Source organism: Primulina tabacum, chromosome 12, assembly GCF_025594145.1.
Source record: "Primulina tabacum isolate GXHZ01 chromosome 12, ASM2559414v2, whole genome shotgun sequence".
NCBI classification, from domain to species: domain Eukaryota; kingdom Viridiplantae; phylum Streptophyta; class Magnoliopsida; order Lamiales; family Gesneriaceae; genus Primulina; species Primulina tabacum.
The window spans coordinates 36,533,166-36,556,597 of NC_134561.1; the positions used below are offsets into that span (position 1 = coordinate 36,533,166).

Here is a 23,432-nt window from a genome sequence, read left to right on the forward strand (position 1 = left end):
TTTTTAAGCAACAAAAGTTGAAAGAGGCTCTTACAAATGGCTTGATTGATATGCTCAATATAATTTGCAAATGGCTTGATTGGTATCCTCCATATAATTTGCATACATACATATGTAATGCTCCAAAAGTTATTTTTCCTATTTTTCTTGTTTGATTTGAAATTTTCCTAGCAAATCCCTTGAATTTGACGTAGCTTGCGATCTTATCCTTTTTGTATAATCTCTCAATGGTTCATCGTCGTTGATCTCTATTTGCTTCTTATTTCCTTTGGTGGTTTTGGCGAGTTTTATTGATGATGCATTTGTTCCCTTCTTGTCTTCTATGATGATAGATCGAGATTCTTGCTTACTTTTCTTCGTCAATTTCCGTTTGCTGATCTTCCTTTCTCTGTTCAAAGTGTCATCGATTTTGTCAACACCTTCAGCTTCTATAGAACATATAGGACCACGTTTGTCGATGAAGTGATTTAATTTAAACAAGACTTTGTAGTTTTCATTCAGCAATGTATCAACGAGATTTGTAATTGTGGTATCAGGGGCAAGCTGAAGGCAATAAGAAACAAAAATGTATAGATTTATTGTGATGATAAGAATTATTACCTATATGAAATAAATTGTAATATTTTGTTTTTACTTGATTATGAATCTTTATGTAGTCTTCAACAGGATATCCAATTAATGCCTCAACAACTTCTTCAAAGATTGTAATCCTAGCAATATTTGTTCCATCATCCAACAAAAATGATAATCTATACCTGGAAGATTGAATTTGTAGTGTTCAATATCAATGTTAGATAAATAAATATATGGCAGATGTAAAAATTTGAATACATAGTATTACCGGGGAACTATCCGGACTTGTAATTTTAAGCAATTTAGACACGCAAGGCCACTTGACATTTTTGTACCCGCTTTGAGACAATGATCACAAGCTTCGTAGTATGGTAAAGAACCATTCTCAATCTCCTTGATAGTTCCTTGCAAATAGTAATATGCATTCTATATTTGAAAAAAAGTTCGATCATTAATGATAATTTGAAATTGTAATGTTTTTTGTTTTATTTAAGGATGATCATTAACACCGATTAATAAATATGAGTTCTCTACAACTGGAATAAGCAGACTAAATTCAATAAGACGTGTAGAAATAAATATTCAAACCTCTATTAAAGTTGCCTCCTTTTTAATCACTTCGTCAATTGTTACACACTTAGAGTCAACAAACATTTTCTTCATCCAAATAGTAAATAGTTTTTCTCGCCTCTCTTCTGCGTCCAACCTGTTGATTAATATTTGTTTGAAAACAAGGAATAGATTTTTTTAGGAAAAAGAGATGGAGTAGTCTGAATATACGAGGAAATTAAATTCATAATTATTGGTGATAGACAAAAATGATGATTAATATCTTTTGACACATATATTAATGTTAATGCGGAGATTTAAATGCCAAATTTGAAACTGTTAAAATGAGAAGAAATTTATTTTTTTTTTTATGAGTTATCAGATCCATGATAGTTGATATAGAGAAGTTGTAATTTACCATGAGTTTGCAGCATCTGTCTGGGTGCATGGAGGGTTGAAAAAAAACAGATGTAGTTTGCGTTGATTTCAACTGATATACTCCTGTTTGATATTAGATGGGAAAATTGATTGGGTTTGTTCATAACAAACAAATAAACAATTAACATAATGAATTTTACTGTTGTATTCTTGCATCCTCAGGTTGGTAAAAATGATTATTGGGTTCTTCGATTCCATATGCTTCATCATTTGTGCCTCATTCAAAGCAAGGTCGTCCCATAGATTAATATTAATGGATGTTAGCCTAGCATTGAAAACATACTTAGCTTGATCGCAAAAGGTTTTTAAATACACAAATAATATAATTGTGCTTACGTCGTATCCAATAAAACAATGTCTCTTTTGTATACCATGATACCTTCTGGTTTTGTAAAAACAATCAGTTGCTTGACCTTTTTCAGTACACCTATTACATCTGTAGGCAAAAGGTGATTTTCACAAGGATAAATTATTTTAAAGCTATGAAAAGTAAGAATAATATACGTATAATTGCTTACGTTGATTTTCTTTATCGCTTAGTTGAGGTGTTATTTCAGTAAATCGCCTGAAAGCCAAGTGCAGTTGCTGTATTGCTAGTTTTTCTGGTAGCTCTGTAACGACGGTACCTCGTTGGAATAAGAGTTCAAAACTTGAGTGAACATTTTCGTAATTCGAGTTGATGACCTTAACAAACGCATTATAGATAATATAAGATTTATCTGTCTCCATTATTCCTTGAAATTGCTTTATAAGTTTCGAGAATATCAGCCCATGAATAAATGTCCCCTACAAAAATACCGTAGAGTGAAGTAAATAAATATTATGCAGATTACTGTTAGAGTATAATGAGATAATTCAGAATGAGACATAACGTAACACAATGAGGAAAAACCAATGTAAATCACAAGTGAAAATGTGAAATTGTAAAGCAACAGTAGCAAATCAAAGTATGAACCTCTTCATCGACGAGAATCATTTTTCGGATCATCTTTCCTTGTTTGGTTGTGATTTCGGATCCTTGTTGAAGAATAAGAACCTTAACAGCAATTGCACTGTTGTTTAGCTTGAGTTCTTTGAGTGACGTGTGCTTAACTTTTTCCATCTTATTGTTGTAGTTTAGATAAGCAAATAATAATATGTAGGTGATATGTGAAACCACGTGCAGATGCTATGGAAAACTTTTGGTTTCTTGAAGTGTGGAATGTGTAATTTATAACTTAACTGAACCACTCCAAAAGTTGCCACTTTTCACATTCTCCGTAATTGATTGTGTGATTAAAAGCATTATGTGTATTTACTCTTTCTATTTAATGTACAATGTATAAATTATGTATATTCATATAACGTACGGGAAAAAAGACTCCATTGTATTGAATTATTTATATTGGTGTAAATGATAATTGAGAAGGTTTACAAATACATGTATGTTGAGAGTAGAGGAAAAGACTTACCAGGATATACATTTATATTTTTTTGCCAGTTTTTTATTTTATGTATTTGGTATTTTTAATCTAATATCGTATTAATATAACAATATTACATTCACATATGGAATTTTTTTTGAATATAAATATGATATTGTTCACTTAAATTTAATTGATAATATGTTTATATAAAATATAATATTTTATCTAAAAAAAATATAATAAAGATGTTATGATTTACGAGATAATGATTATTCAAACGCTTGATTCTTGTAATGCTATTTTTTCCCCATGACAGATTTATGCACTTTATAACGAATGGGTCAAGTTATATCGTTATTCGTCAAAATGAATTAACCGATTCATCGTAGTATTCATGTATTGGTTTTGTTCTCTTTGCGATTAAATATAATATATATATATATTTATATATTTATGTATGGTAGGTCAAATTAAAAATCTAACATGTGAAATTTGTTCGTCAAAGCTCATAAGTTTTTTCCGTATTTGGGTGAAATTGAAATGCATATCTCAAATATTTTATGGTTCAATGTTTGATTATATTTATTTAGAAACTGTTTTTTTAGCCTTGATTTATTTTGGTAATTTGTATTTTTTAAAAAAAAAAAAAAACAAGTGCACAGCCAAAAGGAAAGAGTTGAGTACTTAATTGTAAAATTTGATAATAACTTTGGAGAAAATATTGAATAATAGAAATTGTAGAATTTTGTAAGCACAAGTCATGTATATCTTGATTCAACCAACGCCGAAAAATCATTTTTGATGAATAAAACTGAAAGATTTGTCGTCATTTCGATCAGAAGTTTTATCTTTGATTGTTTACCTATGAAATTATTTGTTAATATTTTTTTATTGGGCGAATTATTTATTAAACAAATGTGTTTTAATAGCCATTTGATATTTGAATTCTTAATTATTTTGAAGAATTAGTAAAAATAGTGTTTTTCAAAGTCGTATGAATAAACATCAGCCAACGTTTGATTGATTATTTTCTAGTTTGTTTGAAAATATAAATAGATTATATATCACCGAATTCAATGTAATTATTCATAGTGAACAAACAAGATAATTGGGAAGTAAAATATATTAATAAACTATAATAAACATTAGGTGATAATGGAAAACTTAATTGTTTGAGGCGAAACAACCACATAAGAAAATAATGGAGTAAACAAAAACAAAAGGTGCTTTATTTTATTTTATTTTTATAAAGAAAAGGTTTGGAGAAAAGATTATACCATCGGAATTTACTGGAATCTGCAGTTTAACGACATCAAATAAAGTTGATTTCAAGTTCAAACAAGGCCAGCAAGTACTTCTTTGTATACGATGTTTCTTGTTAGTGTGCCATCATCTCCGTTGTTAACATCTGGTTTAACCAATACTTTTGTAAATTTCATAGAAACACCTCTTGACAGAGCAACATATAACTGACCATGTGAGAAAACAGGTTCGGGCAAATATACACCAACAATTGGAATAGTTTGGCCTTGAGACTTGTTAATGGTCATGGCAAAACACAGCCGGATTGGGAATTGCTTTCGTCTAAATTGAAATGGATATCCTTCGTTCTCGGCCGGAGACAAAGGTATTCGAGGTATTAATACCATCTTTCCGGCATGATGACCAATCGTTATCTCTGCTTGTATCACATTGTCTTTGAAGTCTCTACAGACCATTCTTGTGCCATTACACATACCATTAGATGGATCTAGATTTCGAAGGAGCATGATAGGACAGTTTTTTTTCAACATCAAAGTATGAGGAGGTAAGCCGTTGGGTGTTAAGCTATTCAAAAACTCAACCGGGTAAAAATTTTGCGTATCGTCAGTAGCATCATCAAAACTTAGAAAAGTTTTTGCAACTCCAGGAAACAATGAAATTATTTTGTCGTTTAACTTGTCAACATGAGTATTCTTTGTTGCAAGAATGGCTCGCTCTGTCAAATATGAAGCCGAGGAATAACTAACAGCAAGTTCTGAATAAACGTAATCAATCAATCTTTGCTCGGACAACTCGGGAGATTCAGTACTAAAATTAATCAGCATCTCGCTTGGAAGACGAATATTCCCATTTTCGTCTACTGGTTCAACACCTTTACCTATGTGCAACAAAAACTCGCAGAATTGAGGATCACTCCTTGCACGCATGTTTTCGGTCAATGTTATTATCTGCAACGATTGGTACAAGTACGATTTAATCAAGCTCCCATCGATGGTTTCTCGAACAGTTTCTTTTGGAATAACAGGCAAGACTTGCATGAAATCACCTCCTAAAACAACTACTTTTCCACCAAAAGCTTCGTTATTCCCAACAAGATCTTTTAAAGTACGATCAACCGCCTCGATGGCAAATCTTTTACACATAGGAGCCTCGTCCCAAATAATAAGTTTTGCCTGGCGTAACAACTCTGCTAAGCAACTCTGCTTTGAAATAGCACAAAAGCTGTTCTCATGTGGTTCAATGGGAATTCTAAACCGCGAATGCGCTGTCCGGCCACCTGGTAGAATAGATGCGGAAACACCTGACGTTGCTGTTGCTAGAGCGATCATGGACCGTGAGCGAACTGTTGAAAGAAGAGCACGATATAAAAATGTTTTCCCAGTACCACCAGGACCACTGATAAAGAATACACCACTCCTATTGTTATCTAGATGCTCCATAATCAAATCATAAGCCATATGCTGACCAGCATTAAGTTGCAGGGGCCCAACCAAATCGTCTGATGAAACACTAATTGATAATTCGTCTAGAATTTCTCTAGAGCATTTCAGTGCGGAGCATTCCGGTATGGTTGTGATTCTAGGAAAATCATACATACAAATATCCTTGCCCATACTCTCAAGAAAAGAATTCACAGATACAAGTGTCTCACTCAACACCTCTACATCACCAGCGGTACCATGTCTTGTGAAGTCTTCAGATAAATGATTGTAAAATTTATCCCACAAGCTCCTAACATCAGATGGCTCACAATACACTAAAATTGTCGCAAACAATCGACGCAAGGCATATGGCATATGAAAGCTTATAGCCTCATTTAAACACTCGAAATTAGTATTGTCAGATTCCAATAATCGTCTACATTGTGCTGCTTCCTTGAAGGAAAAACACTTTCGCTCACCAACTGTGAGCAAATCATCATATGAAATTGGCCCACGAATATTAAGCAACAATACACGCAAATAATACCTTTCTCCTTCAATTGGATTCGCAGAATTAACACGGCCGATAACTTGTCTCTGCCTTCTTTCATTCCAAGCCTTTGTTTTTCTATCCCAGACATAATGCTGCGGAAATTCTGAATACAAATATTTTCTTGCCTCCACATCACGGCAGCATGTTTCAAAATACTCGGTCAACATAGTTTTGCCAATTTTGTCAGATTCCAACACTGTCTGTAAATCTTGATTGTTCCAGAAAGTAACACATTGTTTGTTAGGTAAGTGAAGGGGTAAATTTATGACCGGCGGAGATATTTCATTCAAATCAAACTCGTAAATTCTCCAAATCGCCTCTGGAGCCGAGACCCACCGAGCATCTTGATACGCCTTGATCTCGTCAATGCGATGAAATATTAACATATATCTTGTCATGACCTTTATATATATACTTGTAAAGGTATTTAACAGCTGTGAGTCCGGAACAAATCTCAACGTTTATATGACAGTCATACCTATACAACAAAAATGGATTATATGGAACAACCCACTGTGAATTCAATGTGCGACGGCGGACTTCAACAATTCTTCCATCGTTTCTTCTTCGGTATATTGGATACCCATCTCTCCCTTGCATTGATTGATCTGAAAAAGGACGAGGATAATGGCTTTTGCATTTTCCATTTATCATACAAGGACATTTTTTGTCCAGCAAGCCACACGGGCCATGCATCATATGCCTCGTCACCAAATGAAAGAGCTTTGGGAAACGATTCTCATCCGGAATCTCAGCAACAACATATGAATCAAACATTTCAGGCGAACTAATCTTGGAATCAGTGGATAAGATAAGAAGCATGTGGCAATGTGGCAGACCTCGTTTCTGGAATTCAATAACATAAACATATGCAGCAACGCGGCCGAATATACATTTTTTGAGGACTTGGTCTTTTAGATCAATCAACTTCGAACAAAAAACTCGCGAAACAAGATCCGGCCGATCATGGGCAACTTGACCATCAAATAGATTTTCTTTAATTTCTTTCCATTCGGGATTGCAAGTAATCGTAAGAAACAAGTCTGGTTTCCCAAACGCTTTGACCAAGGCAATAGCATCAAGATATCTTTTGCGCATATCTCTTGGGCCTCCAATAAACGATGTAGGGAGAACAATACGGTGACCAATCTCGCTACCGCGGGTCTCTCCACCAACAACGCTGTCGACTATCCCTTGATACATCTCTGATCTGATTTCTGTTTGATTTCGTCTGTAGTAGTCGAGGCGAGTTGTCTCCAATTTAATGTACATATCAACAATATATTGTTGCAACAGTCTACCACCATATAACAGAATAGATGAATCATTATCTCTGATTTGTATCCGATAGCAATAATACTCCCTGCATGACACCATTCGATCGTTTTTGCCACGAATAATCGCTACAATCAAAAGAACACATATTAAAATTGCAAAATGAAAGTATGTTTGGAAAAAGAGAGAAGATATCAATCGTTGAACAACATATTCAATTAGTATAAGCAAATATGTAAATAACTTAATTTATCAAGGACGAGCTCAGTTTTTTACCTCGGTGTTGGGCAACTCATTTATATTTCTTTTGGGCTAAATTTATACTGTAAAAAATTGTTGGCTAAAATAGGGAACTTATAATTGTCTTTTATGTCATGATAATATATTTTAATCTTGGAAATTATATAAAAATACAGGGCTACCTATTTTGCATCCTAGATTACTTCACATATATTTCAATCTTGAAAATGATAGAAATACTCCATGCTGATCTTTCTATTTTGCTAATATCTCTATTAATATGTCATATTATATTTTATTTTAATAATATAATTGTTTCGCAATACACCTTCTTGTTTGTCTAACTAATGGCCAACTAATTTCTTCTCGTTTTTTTAAATATATTAAAGGATTGGTTTTTCTATGTAATTTTAAATGTTGGTCATATTTTAAAAAATTGAAATTTTAGTTGCATTCTATATACCTAAAAAATTTAAGGGTAACTCCATTGTTCAAAGAACAAATATTGGAAAACAAATTGATATGCTGAAGTATTTTATTAGAATAAAATTTGCGGAGGTAATTATTCACATTATGACATAAGTAAATTAATTTACACGTTAATATGCAGATGTAATTTGTTCAAGTAATTATTCAATTTCAGTTGTTTAAAAAGCACAATTGAAAATTTGATTTATAATAATTATCAACTACACCATATAATGACGTAATTTTAAATATTTTCTACTTTATATTAAATTTCTCATAAACTCACCTCGGCTTTCACCGCCAACATACTGAGGAAGAGAAGGAAATCCAGAAGTAGATGCCAAGTTATTGCCAAAAGAAGCAGGACTATGATCAATTCCAGATTTCAAAATGTGTTGTTGCCAACCAACATCACCATAGGGGAAAAACAACGGATATTGTAGTGGATCATAGCAGCCAAAGTAAGGTTTTATCATATGCATATGTCCATCATATGCGTGAACAACAATATCTCGGTCATAAGGAATATTAGCATTGTCATTACCCTCCACCCATATAGCAGCAACCTGATCGGCGGATGGGCTATTATAACGCCTATGATCGATAGATACATCTTTGCAAATATGCAACCTCAGATTCTTTACAGAAGGATATTGCTTAATCCTCTTTAGGAGCTGAGCATAGGGATTCACTTTTAATATATCCATCAACAAAGCCATGGTAGATTCATTGACGGCTTCTTCACCAACAACAGATATTCTATTACGCAGCTCATTGTCACTGTCCCAAAAATAAAGTTGGAAATATTTAGGACCATCATCGCTGGGCACAAGAGGTGGCAAAGAATGAAACACCTGTCCCGATACACGAAATGTATACACTCCACGATTAAGAGACGCAAGATCTTTATCAAGGCGAACTACGAATGATGTGAATGAAAACAAACTATTATACAACCGAATTTTTCGGCGAAACGAAATAGCTGAAGGACACGATATATAAGTAAATAAATCACGAAGACGCGACGGGATAATAGGGGAAGTGAGCTGAATTTTTCCAGAACCACAACAAAATGTAGGGGATTCATGTGGAAACCTCCATGCTCCACAATAGCGACATTTTGGAACCACGGGAAAATTCTGCAAGTGATCGATGTCCTGCTCGGTAACTTGAGGAAAACAAAAAAGTGATAAAATATACAAGGAGGGATTCCAGAAAAACAGCCTTCATATGAAAAAACAAGGAAATCAACCAATACCAAGAATACGAAAACAAAACATACAATGGCTTAAGCATCCCCGACCAATGGACGAACTACCAATTGCACAACCTGTGATTTGCAGATAACAGAGATGAAAGCATTTGTAAAACCCATGAATCCATTTCGAATTTTAAGAACTATAATTACAGAAGCTAACCAGTCGTAGTAGAAAGTGTGTTCTCGCAACTCGACGAACTGTCCAACATTTCACTGCCAAAACACGAGGGAATGAGTAAGGAAGAACTAAAGAATAAAAACCAGTACAACACCAAGGAAGATGCGAGCAAGAGAATGGGAGAAAGTAACACACCAACTGTTGGTTCTAAAAATCGAAAACAACGGGAAGCCATAAAAATGAATGAAACAAAGTAAACGAGAGCAATACCTGGAGACGAAAGCAGAAGTCGGTCTAGGCTTTCGACCACGAGCCATGACTGGCAACAAAAGGCAAGCGTGAAACGGGGTGGAGTGACGGAAAAGAAGAAGAAGCCACATGCAGCCAAGGAACAAAACGAATTTATGTATGAGGTGCTGGGGAAACACGGGAGGCAAATACACGTACAACAAACATAACGAGAATAAAGAGTCAGGACTTAAACAAAAATATTAATTACTCATTATCACACAAATATTATTTATTGATTAATAATTAATATGGGTATTAATAATATTAATTAGTAATACTGAAACTGTAGGGAAAACAGAAAGCTCTTACAGTGAAGGGAAGCCAACAAGTCGGATAATTACATAATAATTAATTAATAATTACTACTATTATTAAATTCGGATAATTACATAATAATTAATTAATAATTACTATTATTATTAAAACACAATTAATAAATAATAATATTTAAATACTTAAAATATTGGAATATTAAAGTGTTGGAATATTAATAATAATTAAATAATAATACTTAAAAAGTAAAACTGCATTAATAAATAATAATACGTAAATACTTAAAATATTGGGATATTAAAGTGTTGGAATATTAACTTAAAAAATTAGAAGAGGAAAAGAGTAAAACTGCATTAATAAATAATAATACGTAAATACTTAAAATATTCGAATATTAAATTAATAAATAATAATAATAATATTTAAATACTTAAAATAAAATATTGGATAATAATTAAATAATAATACTTAAAAAGTAAAAGTGCATTAATAAATAATAATACGTAAATACTTAAAATATTGGGATATTAAAGTGTTGGAATATTTTGGAAGAAAAGGAAAATGAGGTAAAAACACAATTACTAAAAGGGCAATGAGGTGCTATATTAATAAGTTAATAAATAAATAATAATGCTTAAAAAGTTGGAAGAGGAAAAGGACAATAAATAAATAATAATACTTAAAAAATTGGAAGAGGAAAAGGACAATAAATAAATAATAATACTTAAAAAGTTGGAAGAAGAAAAGGACAATAAGGTAAAAACACAATTAAAACTGCTATATTTATAAGTATATAGATATAGATATAGATTTTTTGCCTCCGAATAGAGCCTCAACCAGCCACAAAGTTTGCATATTTAAGCTATGCATTTCCGAGTTTGAGTCTTCATTCTTTGCTTGTTTTACTTGTTTTTCAGATATTAAATTGTATTGCCTATGATTCGAAGACTTGTAGTTTGATAAATGCATGCCTCTCTTTTTTATAGGAGACAAGTGCTGTGAGTGGCCGTATGGTTCACAAGAAATGTCGAGTTCTGGATCATATGCCAGACAATTAGCACAGCAAATGACCCTTGTCAAAGCTTATGTTATTATTGCAAAGGAGCGTGATAACCTTCGTCTTGCTTGGGAGCTTAGTTCCAAAATAAAAAGTTGTCAATCCGTGTTCTCCAAGGCTGCAAAGAAACACTCCGAGGCTGCAAAGAGAGACGAGTCCGTATCTCTAGAGGAAGCTGAACCAATCATTAAAAGTTCATCTTCCATCTTTTTTAAAGCACAGGATGCACATTGCGATATTGCAACAACTATAATGTATAATGACAAGGAATTCTCAAATTCAAGTTCTCAAAGAACACCGAAGTGCCATGACTGTTCAAAGAACAATGTATGGACGATTGGCTGCCGAATCACTACCCAAGAATCTTCATTGCATTGAGATTCAACTCACTTCTGGTTGACTTCAGAGAAAGTCTATGCAGGTTCTTGCAGACGAAAACAAGAACTCACCACGATTAACGGACATAAATCTTTACCACTTCTGTATATTTTCAGACAATCTGATGGCCGTTTCAGTCGTTGTAAATTCTACTGTTTCAAATGCTGAACATCCAAAACAACTTGTTTTCCATTTGTAACAAATGGAGTAACATACGGGGGGATTCGGGCTTGGTTCCTCAGTAATGATTTAAAAGGTGCTGCCATAGAAGTTCAGAGTCTCGAAGATTTCACTTGGTTGAATGCATCATATTCTCCTGTAGTAAAACAAATTCATTCGTGTTGCCGCTAGTCTTGAGCTGAAGTTTCGTGGTCCAAAGAATCTTTCTTTACTGAACTACCTTCGGTTCTACGTCCCAGAGATTTATCCCCAGCTGGAGAAGGTGGTTTTCCTCGAAGATGACATTGTTGTTCAAAAGGATTTGGTACCTCTCTTTTCAATAGATTTACACTGAAATGTAAATGGGACGGTTGAAACTTGTCTCGAAGCTTTTCACCGATACTATAACTACCTAAATTTTCCAAACACATTGATCAGCAAGAAATTCGATCCTCAAGAATGTGGATGGGCGTTTGGCATGAACGTTTTCGATTTGATTTATTGGAAAAACGCTAATGTGACTACAAAATACCAACATTAGCAAGAACAAAATGCTAATAAGTCACTCTGGAAGCTTTGGCACTCTTCCTCCTGACCTTTTAGCTTTCTATGGAATAACAGAACCACTTGATCTGCGATGGCCTGTTTTAGGATCAGGGCGTGACATGAATATCGATAACCATTTGATCGAGACTGCTGCTGTGATTCACTTTAATGACAACAGTAAGCCTTGACTGAAGTGGAGTATAGACGGGTACAGGCCACTTTGGGAAAGGTGTGGATCGAGATCATCGTTTTATATCCGGGATTGCGCCACAAGTCGATAGATGATCTTTTAAGTTTGATGTACATTGGTTAACTTTTGTGAAGTGCGATGGCATCACTGTAGAGTTAGAGCAGATGATTTTGACATTTATGAGGAGGTTTTGTCTACTCACTTCCCATTCGAGGGAAATTTGTTCACATAATGGGAAGAATTTTTGTTGAGGATTACATTTCTGCATTGATGTTTTTGTTATGGTTACTTTTTCATTAACTAGTCAATGCAACTGTCATAGCAAGTGCGCCATTATTTCCATAACAACGAAGAAAAATTCTTTGCAAGCGTGTATCCTGAAATCTTTTGTAGTTAGCCATTTCAAGTTAGTATTATCATTTGTATGTGATATATGTTTCAAACTTACAGAATCTCTTCAATTCTTGGTATTTCTTGTACTCTATAACGTTCTTTAACGCATGTTCTACATGAGATAGTTCATTTTATCAGTTAAAACTCGAGTCCAAATAATCTTGAATTACATCTGCTGCATGATTTTCGGTTACCATTCTTTCATCATGTACTCTCCGATGTTCTTCTTGGAGTGCAGATTTTATGACTGCAGAATAACCTTCAATTATCCCTAGTTTACTCCTTAGGTTGTGAATCTTGCTATTATTATCTTTTTAGTTTTAAAAGATAATTTTGTTACTTGGTTGGCAGCTGATAGTCATGGGCGGAGCAGCTAAGGCCCAAAAAAAAATTATGTATATATTATAATTTTTAGGGAAAAAATTAAGTATATATATATTATAAGTTTTAAATCAAAAATTTTAAATTTTGATCTTCTAATATTGTGTAATTCCCCAAACTTAGCTTAAAAAACAACAAAAAAATTTATTTAATAATTTATAGACCCAAATTTTAAATTTTTTACTTGATAGTACTATTCTGATTGACAATATGTAATATTCTATACAATTTTTTTCTACATAAGCCCCATATTTCATATGATTTGATTAATGATCATTCCAATTCATATTACCTAATGTCTCATTTTTTTTATATTCCCAACAAAATCCAGAATTTTATGAAATTTAAGATCAGTTTTTTCATTCAATATTATTCGATCATTCAACTGTTGTATTTTTTGCAATCGAGAATGAATTCATCCATATTTTTCGTCTGTAAAATTTATATTTTTTATCAGATTTTGTTTTGATTGTTGGTTTTGTACGCAATGTTTTTTGTCATTTTTCCGACGTTTTCCATCAACTAACAGATGCTTCTGACTTTGTGTAGCTTGTGTTCTAACCTTAGAACACATTATTTATAATTTTTTTTTAACTAGTCTTTTTTTTTTTGCTTTATTAATTGTAGTATATTATTGTCTACACTGAATAATGATCCTGACTCCGTCCCTGCTGATAGTATCGGTAGCAGCCAAGTTTAGAGCACTTACAATTCTTTTTTCTTGTTTTGAAGATTTCAATTCTTTCTTATACTTTTAAGAGTTGCACACTCTAATATATTTGTTGCATGTCTCGTGTTAAACAGTGAACATCCTCTGTTGTAAAACACCAGGGGGTCCGGTCTGTTTTTATCATATTGCACAAGATGAATTCAATTTAATATTATTTGCTTAGTTTGAGTTCGACTCGAAATATTCAAACATATTCTCGAGCTTCTTGAAAATAAATGCTCGAAATATATTTATTTAATATATAATTGTATTATATTAATTGAATATTAAAGCTCGTGACACCTCGCAAACTACCGAACAAAATATTTGAGTTCGAGTTCGAGTTCGAGTTCAACTCGAATTCAAAACTTTCGAATATGAATTAAATATTTTTTAAGTGGTGTTCATTCGTTTACACTTCTAGATAGTATCGAAAATGTTGTCCATAGGGTTTACTTGCAATTCCGCAATATTTGGTCTTTTGTTCAATTTTTTTTATTTACTGATGTATTGTTAATCTATACATTTTGTTGAAGTCTAACTTTTTATTTAAAAATGAAAAAAGGTTATTTTTCATATTTGTTATTCTTCAGTAATAAAAAATTTTATATCTGTTTGAACTTGTTAATTGAAGTTCTTGACCATATATTTAAATAGTCAAATATGTTTGTTACTCATTTTATACCAAAAATTATAACATTTTTTCTTAAATTTTGTTTGTAAATATATACATTTTGTTGAAGTCTAACTTTTTATTTAACAAAAAATAATAATAAAGCCATTATTTCAAATTAGGCATGATAGTAAACAATAATAAATACTAGTCGTCCAGAGCGTTGCGTTCTTTTACAATTGTGATTTTGTTTCTAATTTGATTTTTTAATCAATTTATATGTCTGATGAGACGGTCTCACGAATCTTTATCTGTGAGATGGGTCGATCCTGCCGATATTCACAATAAAAAGTAATACTCTTAGCATAAAAAATAATACTTTTTCATGGATGATCCAAATAAGATATTTGTCACACAAAATACGACCCGTGAGATCGTTTCACACAAGTTTTTGTCTTTATATAAATAGATTATAGAATATGAGGATAGTTTTGTGTTTTAAATAAAAATAGAGGTAATATGAAAGTTCAATTCATGTCCGGACTTTAATATAATAATAGATTAACACATTTATCTAAAATTTTGAAAAACTAATTAAATTATAATACAGTTTTGAAAAAAGGTTTTTCTGTGCAATTTTATGTATCCCATTATTATCTATATCTATATAAATATATGAATGTGAATTGTGAATTTACATAAATATCCTTACCTTCATTTAATAATAATCATTAATACATGTTTTCTTTTTCATATATTCTTTTAATAACAATCATTAATACATTTTTATTTTTTTTCATATATTCTTTTAATAATAATCATTAATACATTTTTATTTTTAAATTTAAAATTTACCTTTTTTCATATATTTTTTTAATAATATTCTATATCTATATCACTATTATCCTTATCTTCATTTAATAATAATCATTACTACATGTTTTCTTTTTCATATATTCTTTTAATAATAATCATTAATACATTTTTATTTTTAAATTTAAAATTTACATAAATTAATACATGTTTTCTTTTTCATATATTCTTTTATCTATATCTATATAAATATATAAATGTGAATTGTGAATTTACATAAATATCTTTACCTTCATTTAATAATAATCATTAATACATGTTTTCTTTTTCATATATTCTTTTAATAATAATCATTAATACATTTTTATTTTTTTCCATATATTCTTTTAATAATAATCATTAATACATTTTTATTTTTAAATTTAAAATTTACCCTTTTCATATATTCTTTTAATAATATTCTATATCTATATCTCTATTATCCTTACCTTCATTTAATAATAATCATTAATACATGTTTTCTTTTTCATATATTCTTTTAATAATAATCATTAATACATTATTATTTTTAAATTTAAAATTCACATAAATTAATACATGTTTTTTTTTTCATATATTATTTTAATAATAATCTATCTATATAAATATATGAATGTGAATTGTGAATCTAAATATATCTACAATTCACATTCGAGATCAAATTCACAGAAAATCACTATCATAATGTTATAAATTGTTAGTATTACGAACATTAAGGTAATAATGAGAAGACGAATAGAGATGAGTGTGATTAAATAAAATTAAATTATTAATAAATATTAAGGTCATATAACACATTTTTTTCCCATTTAGAATGTAGATATATTTAGATTACTTATGTATCAACAAAAATACGTGATTGATAGAAAATATTTGTATGTAAGTGATTTCATTGCAAACATTTAAGTTATTTAATCAATTTTCAATATATGATGTTAAATACATATTACTAAATAATATATTATCTATTAATCTATTAAATATATGACTTTCATTTGTGAGCTTACTATTATATTATTTTTTTGTTTTACAATTTGTCATGTTAATGGTGTTATTTAAGTCATTTTTTATCTTAGTTTAATAAGATCATTAATACTGTATTTAACTCAATCAAACTAATTATTATTTTAATTTACTTTTAAATTTAATTTTAATTACTTAAATTTATACATTGCCGTCAAATAATAATAAGAAGACAAAGGGAGATGAGTCGGATTGAATAAAAATAAATTATTAATAAATATTTAGTCAATTTTTTTATAAATGATGCTAAATAAATATTATAAATAATATGCTTCATTTGACCATTTTGTATTCTTGCAATGAGAGGAGTTTTTTTACCCTAGCGTTAACATGTTTGATTGTTATATGTCATTTGTATTGATCATGTAATTGTGTTTGGATTGTTTATGTGATTTGTTTGTTTGCACAAAGAAAAGAGAGAACAAAATCAAATATCCAACAAAAATAATTATTTTTCAATTTTTTATTGTTGAGATATTTTGTTAATTTTTAAACACATAATGCATGTTTTCTGTTTGCTTAGATTACCTGGTTTGAAGTGACTTAGAAAATATTAAAAAAATTAAAATATTTCTTCGTTTTTACCTTATGTATCAGAATATCAAGAGATAATATTTTTTATTTATTGGGGCAATTGCAATTAGAGGAGTTTTTTTACCCTAGCGTTAACATGTTTGATTGTTATATGTCATTTGTATTGATCATGTAATTGTGTTTGGATTGTTTATGTGATTTGTTTGTTTACACAAAGAAAAGAGAAAACAAAATCAAATATCCAACAAAAATGGTTATTTTTCAATTTTTTATTGTTGAGATATTTTGTTAATTTTTAAACACATAATGCATGTTTTCTGTTTGCTTAGATTATCTGGTTTGAAGTGACTTAGAAAATATTAAAAAAATTGAAATATTTCTTCGTTTTTACTTTATGTCTCAGAATATCAAGAGATAATATTTTTTATTTATTGGGGCAAATGTATTTCCAAACTTCTGTCTATAAATCAATATTTAAAATTTTTACGACATTATTATATTCTCTAATCAATTTGTTTTACTTAGATTGATAGAAGGCATTTTAGTTTGAGTTTTTATGTATTTTCTTATATTATTTTTGTAACATTATTTATTATGAAAATAATAGGTGAACTACAAAATTTGGTAGGTCTAAGAGTCCTCTGGTGAACGACAAATATGAATAAATTATTAAAATATATAATATCCAGTAGATTTTTGGCATGCGATTTTGTTCTAATTCAATGATTATGCATGATTCTAAATTTTTATTATGTCACAAGTTAACACATGCCTAATATTTTTCTATGGTTTAAGAAAAATTGTGTGACTTCCTCCAATATTATCTCGATATATTTCGAGGTGACAACAAGATTGTTTTTGTCTCTTTTTTTAGTCAAAGTGTCTAACCAGCTAATTCATAACATATATGATGGTAGCATAGAAAATCCCTCGTCAAATAAATTCACTTAGCCAATTATTGAAATTCAAATAAAACTCTACAATATTTCATCAAATTAATTTTGACTATCATAAAATGCTCATGAAATCTAAATGGTTATATTATTAGATGAGAATCATGAGATATTGAATGAGACAAATACTTTGACATATATTTGAATGATATCTCATATGCATATCTTAATTACATTATTCGTATCTCTTCTCAAGATTTTTAAAATACAATAATTAATTTTATATACCGTTCCACAAGATATAAAATATTATAAAACAAAATATAAACTCGATAGAAGAAAATTTGTTTAGTTTCAATGAATAATATAATATTATGTTCTAAACGCAACAAATGAGATTGAAACTATATCATCCTCATGACATGATGCACGCAATCATTATTTCAAAGCTTCCAAAAATGACGATCAAGATGACTTTCTTCAATTGCGTCAAATTAAATGAGGACACAATTCTAAGATATAGTCATTTGAAGAGATTGCAAGTATTTTTCTCACAGTGATTGAGAAATAGTTGTTAAAAATTTATTAACCTTATAGCTATATGTTGATAATATTGATACTAAATATATAAAAATGATATCACAAATATCACAATATTTGAAGAAGGTGCAACATCATTCATTGGTTATGTTGTTGAAGAATATATAGGTTATACATATTTTTAGTCACAAGTGAAAACTTATCACGAGAAAAAGCATTTTTTCTTAAGAGTTATAGTTGATGATTGTCAAAAGCGGAAAAATCATTTAACAATAAAAATATAGTCGGGAAAATAAGATTATCAGATAAAAACAATGTAGAAAACAGAAAAAATGGCGTGATAAAGAAGCAAACTACGAGCATGTCAGATCCCCGATAAAGATTGTAAATAACATAATAGATGTTAAAGATGATCAGATACTTGCTGAACATACCAAAATAGTTATATGCATATTATAACAAACTACGACAAAGAGTTGTTGAGTTGTCAAAATCAACCAAGAAGCATATTGAAAAGTGTGTCAAGTGGATAAGATAATTTATCTGATTCATATACCGTCTATGGTCATGATTTTTTATTTTTTATGGCTTAGTTTGTTTCAGTTGATAAATGTTATTAACCATGTTTTAATTCATTTAAATATTATCAAAATTTCGTACATATATTTTCAACAGTTTAGTTGCTCGTACATTTTTCTAGTTCATTTCAAATAAATTGACAATTAAAACTATTGGTAATGAATCAAAGTAGATGATACTGAAGTCAAATAGTCAACCCTAATGCATAGAAATCACATTGATTGAGTTTGGGCACTGAGAAATCACATTGATTGAGTTTGGGCACTGAGAAATCATCAGTGATCAACAATGGCAGCTTATGCATCTCTTCTTTCTCTCGGACATATTCTTGACCACTTAATTCAACACCCACCGCGCCAAAGGGCTGTTCTTGACGAAGCCCATATCCATTCTCTGCTTCAAAATATCACTTTCCTGCAAGATTTCCTTGAAGAATTTTCGCTGACAAGGGGGAACGAGATTCAGGCATTGGAGGAAAAAATCGCAAGATCAGCACATGCAGCAGAAGATATGATTGGAAGTCGTGTGGTGGATCTAATTCTTGGAAATGCTGAAGCTGGAAGTCAAAGGAGCTCCACTCTGTCCCGTCAAGATTTGCAAATTCTTCGAAATTCTGAAGCCGAAAGGAGAAAGAGAGGGACATTTAGTCATTTCAACGTTGTTTTAAAGAAAACGAACCTCCCGTTTGTATCGAGCAGCTCCACTCTGTTTAGTCGACATTTGGAGAAAGTAATAGAAGAATTCTGTTCTCTGAAGAAAGATGTGATGAAGATTAAGGAAACTGAAGGGATCAAAATCGTGGAGCAGCCAAGAAATGCTGCGACTGCTAGTTCTTTCCTACAAGGTGCATCTGATAGAAAGAATACTATGGTGGGATTTGATGAAGATTTGATTCAAATAATGGAGACACTCACCGGGGACGAATCAAATCTCCAAATTCTCTCCATAGTCGGGATGGGTGGCATCGGCAAGACTACCCTTGCTAAAAATGTTCTCAAAAATCCATTAATTGTGAACCACTTTGATCTTCGTGCTTGGGTTACAATATCTCAACAATATAGTGAGCAAAAAATCCTTTTAGGCCTATTAAAAGAGATTGGAGTTGAAGATATCACTCAAGATCATGATGATGAATTAGGATTGAGTCTACATAAAAGTTTGTTTAATAGAAGATATTTCATTGTGATGGATGACATGTGGAGTATAAAGGTTTGGGATGGCATAAAGAGTTTTTTGCCCGATAATGGCAATGGTAGTCGAGTCATGGTCACCACGAGACTGTCAAATGTTGCTGAAAATTTTCTATCGTGTACCCCTCATCAACTACATTTTCTAGACAAGGATCAAAGTTGGGTTTTGTTTTGTGACAAGGTTTTTGGAAAAGAAAGTTGTTGCCCTCCTGAGTTAGAGGAAGTAGGAAAGACAATTGTGAGAAATTGTAGAGGACTTCCTCTAGCCATTGTTGCCATTAGTGGACTTCTTGCTAAGTCTAGTCCCACAGTTGAATATTGGGAGTATGTTGCTAAAAACACATATTCGGAATTGACTATGGGAGGTGATGGGCTCTGTTTTGAGGTATTCTCTTTAAGTTATAAGCACTTACCTGTTCATCTAAAACCATGTTTTCTTTATATGGCGATGTTTCCGGAACACCATAAGATTAGAATTTCAAGGGTCGTTAAACTTTGGACAGCGGAGGCGATTCTTAAACCTATGAGATATAGAAGTTTGGAGGAAATTGCAGAGGATAATTTAAAAGATCTGATTGATAGAAATCTCGTTCAGGTTCATGATTATGGGTCTAGAAACAAAATCAAAACTTGCACCATCCATGATCTCTTCAGAGACCTATGCCGCAGAGAAGCTCAAAAGGAGAAATTTGTTTGTCTCACTATGATGAATAGCCTCGACAATCATAGCAGAATCATTGATAATAATCGTCGGCTTATTAGTAAGCGAAGCTCCGACGAAGAGGAGTTAAAATCCACGTTTTCAAAGCTGAGTGGTTTCCGAAAAGTACAAAAAAAAAATTATATCTTCACTGATGAAGAAATTGTGCGATTAGTAAACTCTAGATTCATAGATTACGATGCTGGAATTTTTTCAAGTCTGTTGAATACCTTAGAATCTCTATCCCAACTATGGAATCTGCAGACTGTTACCATTGCTGGTGTGATGCCAATAAATCTACCTGAAGAAATATGGAAAATGCCACAACTCAGGCATCTAAAAAGGGAAGAAGGATTCTTTAATTTGCCTGATCCTCCGAGCACCAACATAAAAAATGGCAGGGCAGATATTATTATTCTGGAAAACCTGCAAACACTCTATAAGATAAGGAATTTCAGGTGTACAGATGAGGTAGTTCACAGAATCCCAAACTTAAAAAAACTGGGAATTACTTACAAGCCATTCTCCAGTGGCATTGGATGGGATTACCATGAAGTTTACAATCTTTCCAATTTACATAATCTGGAATCACTTATCTTTGACAGTCACGAGAATGTGCTGCGAAATCTCCGCTTTCCACAATCTCTCAAGAAGTTGACATTGGAAAGGTGCGGAGTGTCATGGGAAGATTTGACGGTGGTTGGTTCACTGCGTCATCTTGAAGTTCTTGATTTGATGCATTATGCAGCTAAAGGGCGTGAATGGAATCCTGTAGAAGGACAATTCCTTGAATTGAAGTCCTTAAGAATTGAACTTACAGATCTTGTGGAGTGGAAAGCAGACCGCTCTCACTTTCCTGGCCTTGAGAAACTGGAGCTTCGGTGTCTTAGAAGCTTAAAGGAAATCCCAGAAGATATTGGAGAAATACCAACACTTCGATCAATTTCATTAGTACTCTGTAGTGAATCAGCCTATTCTTCTGCAAAGAAGATACAAGAGGAACAACAAAACCTTGGAAATTATGAACTTCTGGTTCAGGTTCCTGTTAGCTGGGTGGGGTACGAGACGAGATGATTGCTGTAATTTGTAAATTAAATAAAGATCTATCTTTTGAAATCAAATAAATTCTGTTTTATGTTTTTCCATGGATGCTTACATTGTTTTTTTCCTTGGAATTCCTCTTGATTGACACTTGATTGTCATTAACATTGTATAAAGCATTTCTCGTCGTTTATTGTTTATGGTTGTTATTTTCATGTTTATTATGGTTTGTGTCCTATCGTTTTATTGCCTGCATTTTCCCCTTGGTTATGGGTACTCATGGTTGTATTTTTTCCCTCAGTTCTTACATTACAATTACAATGATAGTCAATTTTTGTTATTTACTTTGATGCATTGCTTAAAAGTATATCAAATTATTATATATACATTTAGGTGTCATTGTGTCATTACAAAATCCTTGCTCTGCATTAAGAAGTTGATAACACTTTGGCGAAGCACTAGAGTTACTTTATCAGCTATCTGAGCTGAAAAAATGACTGATGTATTTTGTGTAAGTGTGTGTGTTTAAGAGAAGATGTCCTAGAGATGCTCCATGCCAGAGTTTAGAAATTTCCTCATAAGATAGTAGATGAATAATCTCAAACATTTTCATTCATTTGGTTTTTTCGTTGGCCAATAATGGAGATAGCAAAGTTCGTTCTATGACTGCGGCTTCGATGAAATGTCTTATTGAGCATGTGAGTGCACATTCTCTTGGCTCCATTTCTTGAGTACAGCGAGTCTTGGTACCTCGGTGGTAAAGAGAATCTGTGGGGTGCAGCAGCAAGGGTAAGATTAAGCAATTGTTATTGTTTTGATGTGCTTTCCATGTAAAATTATATTCACTCATTTTTTTAATGTCCCTTTATGAAACCTATTGGCGTCCTCATTATGTTCCCACAATATGTGGTAGGGAGCAAGAAAGCAATATTTACTGGTTATTCTCCTGACAACTCCCTTCTTCATCTTTTGATGGTTTATGCCGTTTTCTTCTTAAAATATAGTCATGCATGGTTTTAGTAATGGACAATTCTGTGTTATTTTGTTGTGCTCGAGTGTCTCTCTTCTTTTCTCTCGAATTCGTTTCTCTTCAGTTGGATGACACTCATGCCTGTTCAACTGCTGATAATCGGATTAGGATTCAACATTCCACTGTTAATGTGTATTGTGTGAATACATCTTCATCACGTGAATTGAATCCTTCCTTACTCTTCAAGTACTGGATTGAAATGCTTGAGTTCTCATATCCAGCTCTTCAACTTCATTTGCTGTTGCACATTATGGTATTATTCGAACCATAGTCTATCTCATACTACTGATCATGTAAATGAGCTGGACGATTCGGGTAGGAGTCGAACTGGTCCGGGCTTGTAAAGCGCCGCCCATCAATGCATCAATTAACCCAGCAGGGGAAGTGATATTCCTTTTTGTTTTGCCTGGAAGTGAAGCGAAGTCATCTCATTCCTACTAAAACCAGGACCCGGATCACCTACACTGGTTTACACCACAGCAAATATTGCTGTGCTTT

The 23,432-nt window shown here is 31.9% G+C and overlaps 2 protein-coding genes and 1 pseudogene across 2 annotated transcripts; 2 read left to right on the forward strand and 1 right to left on the reverse strand.

Moving 5' to 3' along the window:
* On the reverse strand, positions 1 to 9,910 carry LOC142520834 (uncharacterized). The gene is made up of 6 exons (XM_075623989.1): positions 9,833 to 9,910; positions 9,605 to 9,657; positions 9,469 to 9,516; positions 8,473 to 9,354; positions 635 to 755; positions 1 to 543 (listed from the first exon to the last, which is right to left on the reverse strand). Exons 1-5 carry the CDS (start codon positions 9,877 to 9,879, stop codon positions 676 to 678), a joined length of 1,110 nt encoding a protein of 369 aa, XP_075480104.1. The 5' UTR covers positions 9,880 to 9,910; the 3' UTR covers positions 1 to 543; positions 635 to 675.
* Positions 9,911 to 11,150: 1,240 nt separating this feature from the next.
* Positions 11,151 to 12,547, forward strand: LOC142520411 (hexosyltransferase GAUT11-like; annotated as a pseudogene).
* Positions 12,548 to 19,215: 6,668 nt separating this feature from the next.
* LOC142520584 (putative late blight resistance protein homolog R1C-3) lies at positions 19,216 to 22,248 on the forward strand. Its single transcript, XM_075623630.1, has one exon. It carries the CDS (start codon positions 19,262 to 19,264, stop codon positions 21,935 to 21,937), a length of 2,676 nt encoding a protein of 891 aa, XP_075479745.1. The 5' UTR covers positions 19,216 to 19,261; the 3' UTR covers positions 21,938 to 22,248.
* Positions 22,249 to 23,432: the final 1,184 nt, after the last annotated feature.

Coding starts and splice junctions, on each gene's coding strand:
- LOC142520584 (XM_075623630.1), top strand. CDS start 19,262: ATGGCAGCTTATGCATCTCTTCTTTCTCTCGGACATATTCTTGACCAC.
- LOC142520834 (XM_075623989.1), bottom strand. CDS start 9,879: ATGGCTCGTGGTCGAAAGCCTAGACCGACTTCTGCTTTCGTCTCCAG. Junction 9,355..9,468: donor TCGGGGATGCTTAAGCCATT/GTATGTTTTGTT, acceptor GTTTTCCTCAAG/TTACCGAGCAGGACATCGAT. Junction 756..8,472: donor TGTTGGCGGTGAAAGCCGAG/GTGAGTTTATGA, acceptor TCAATCTTCCAG/GTATAGATTATCATTTTTGT.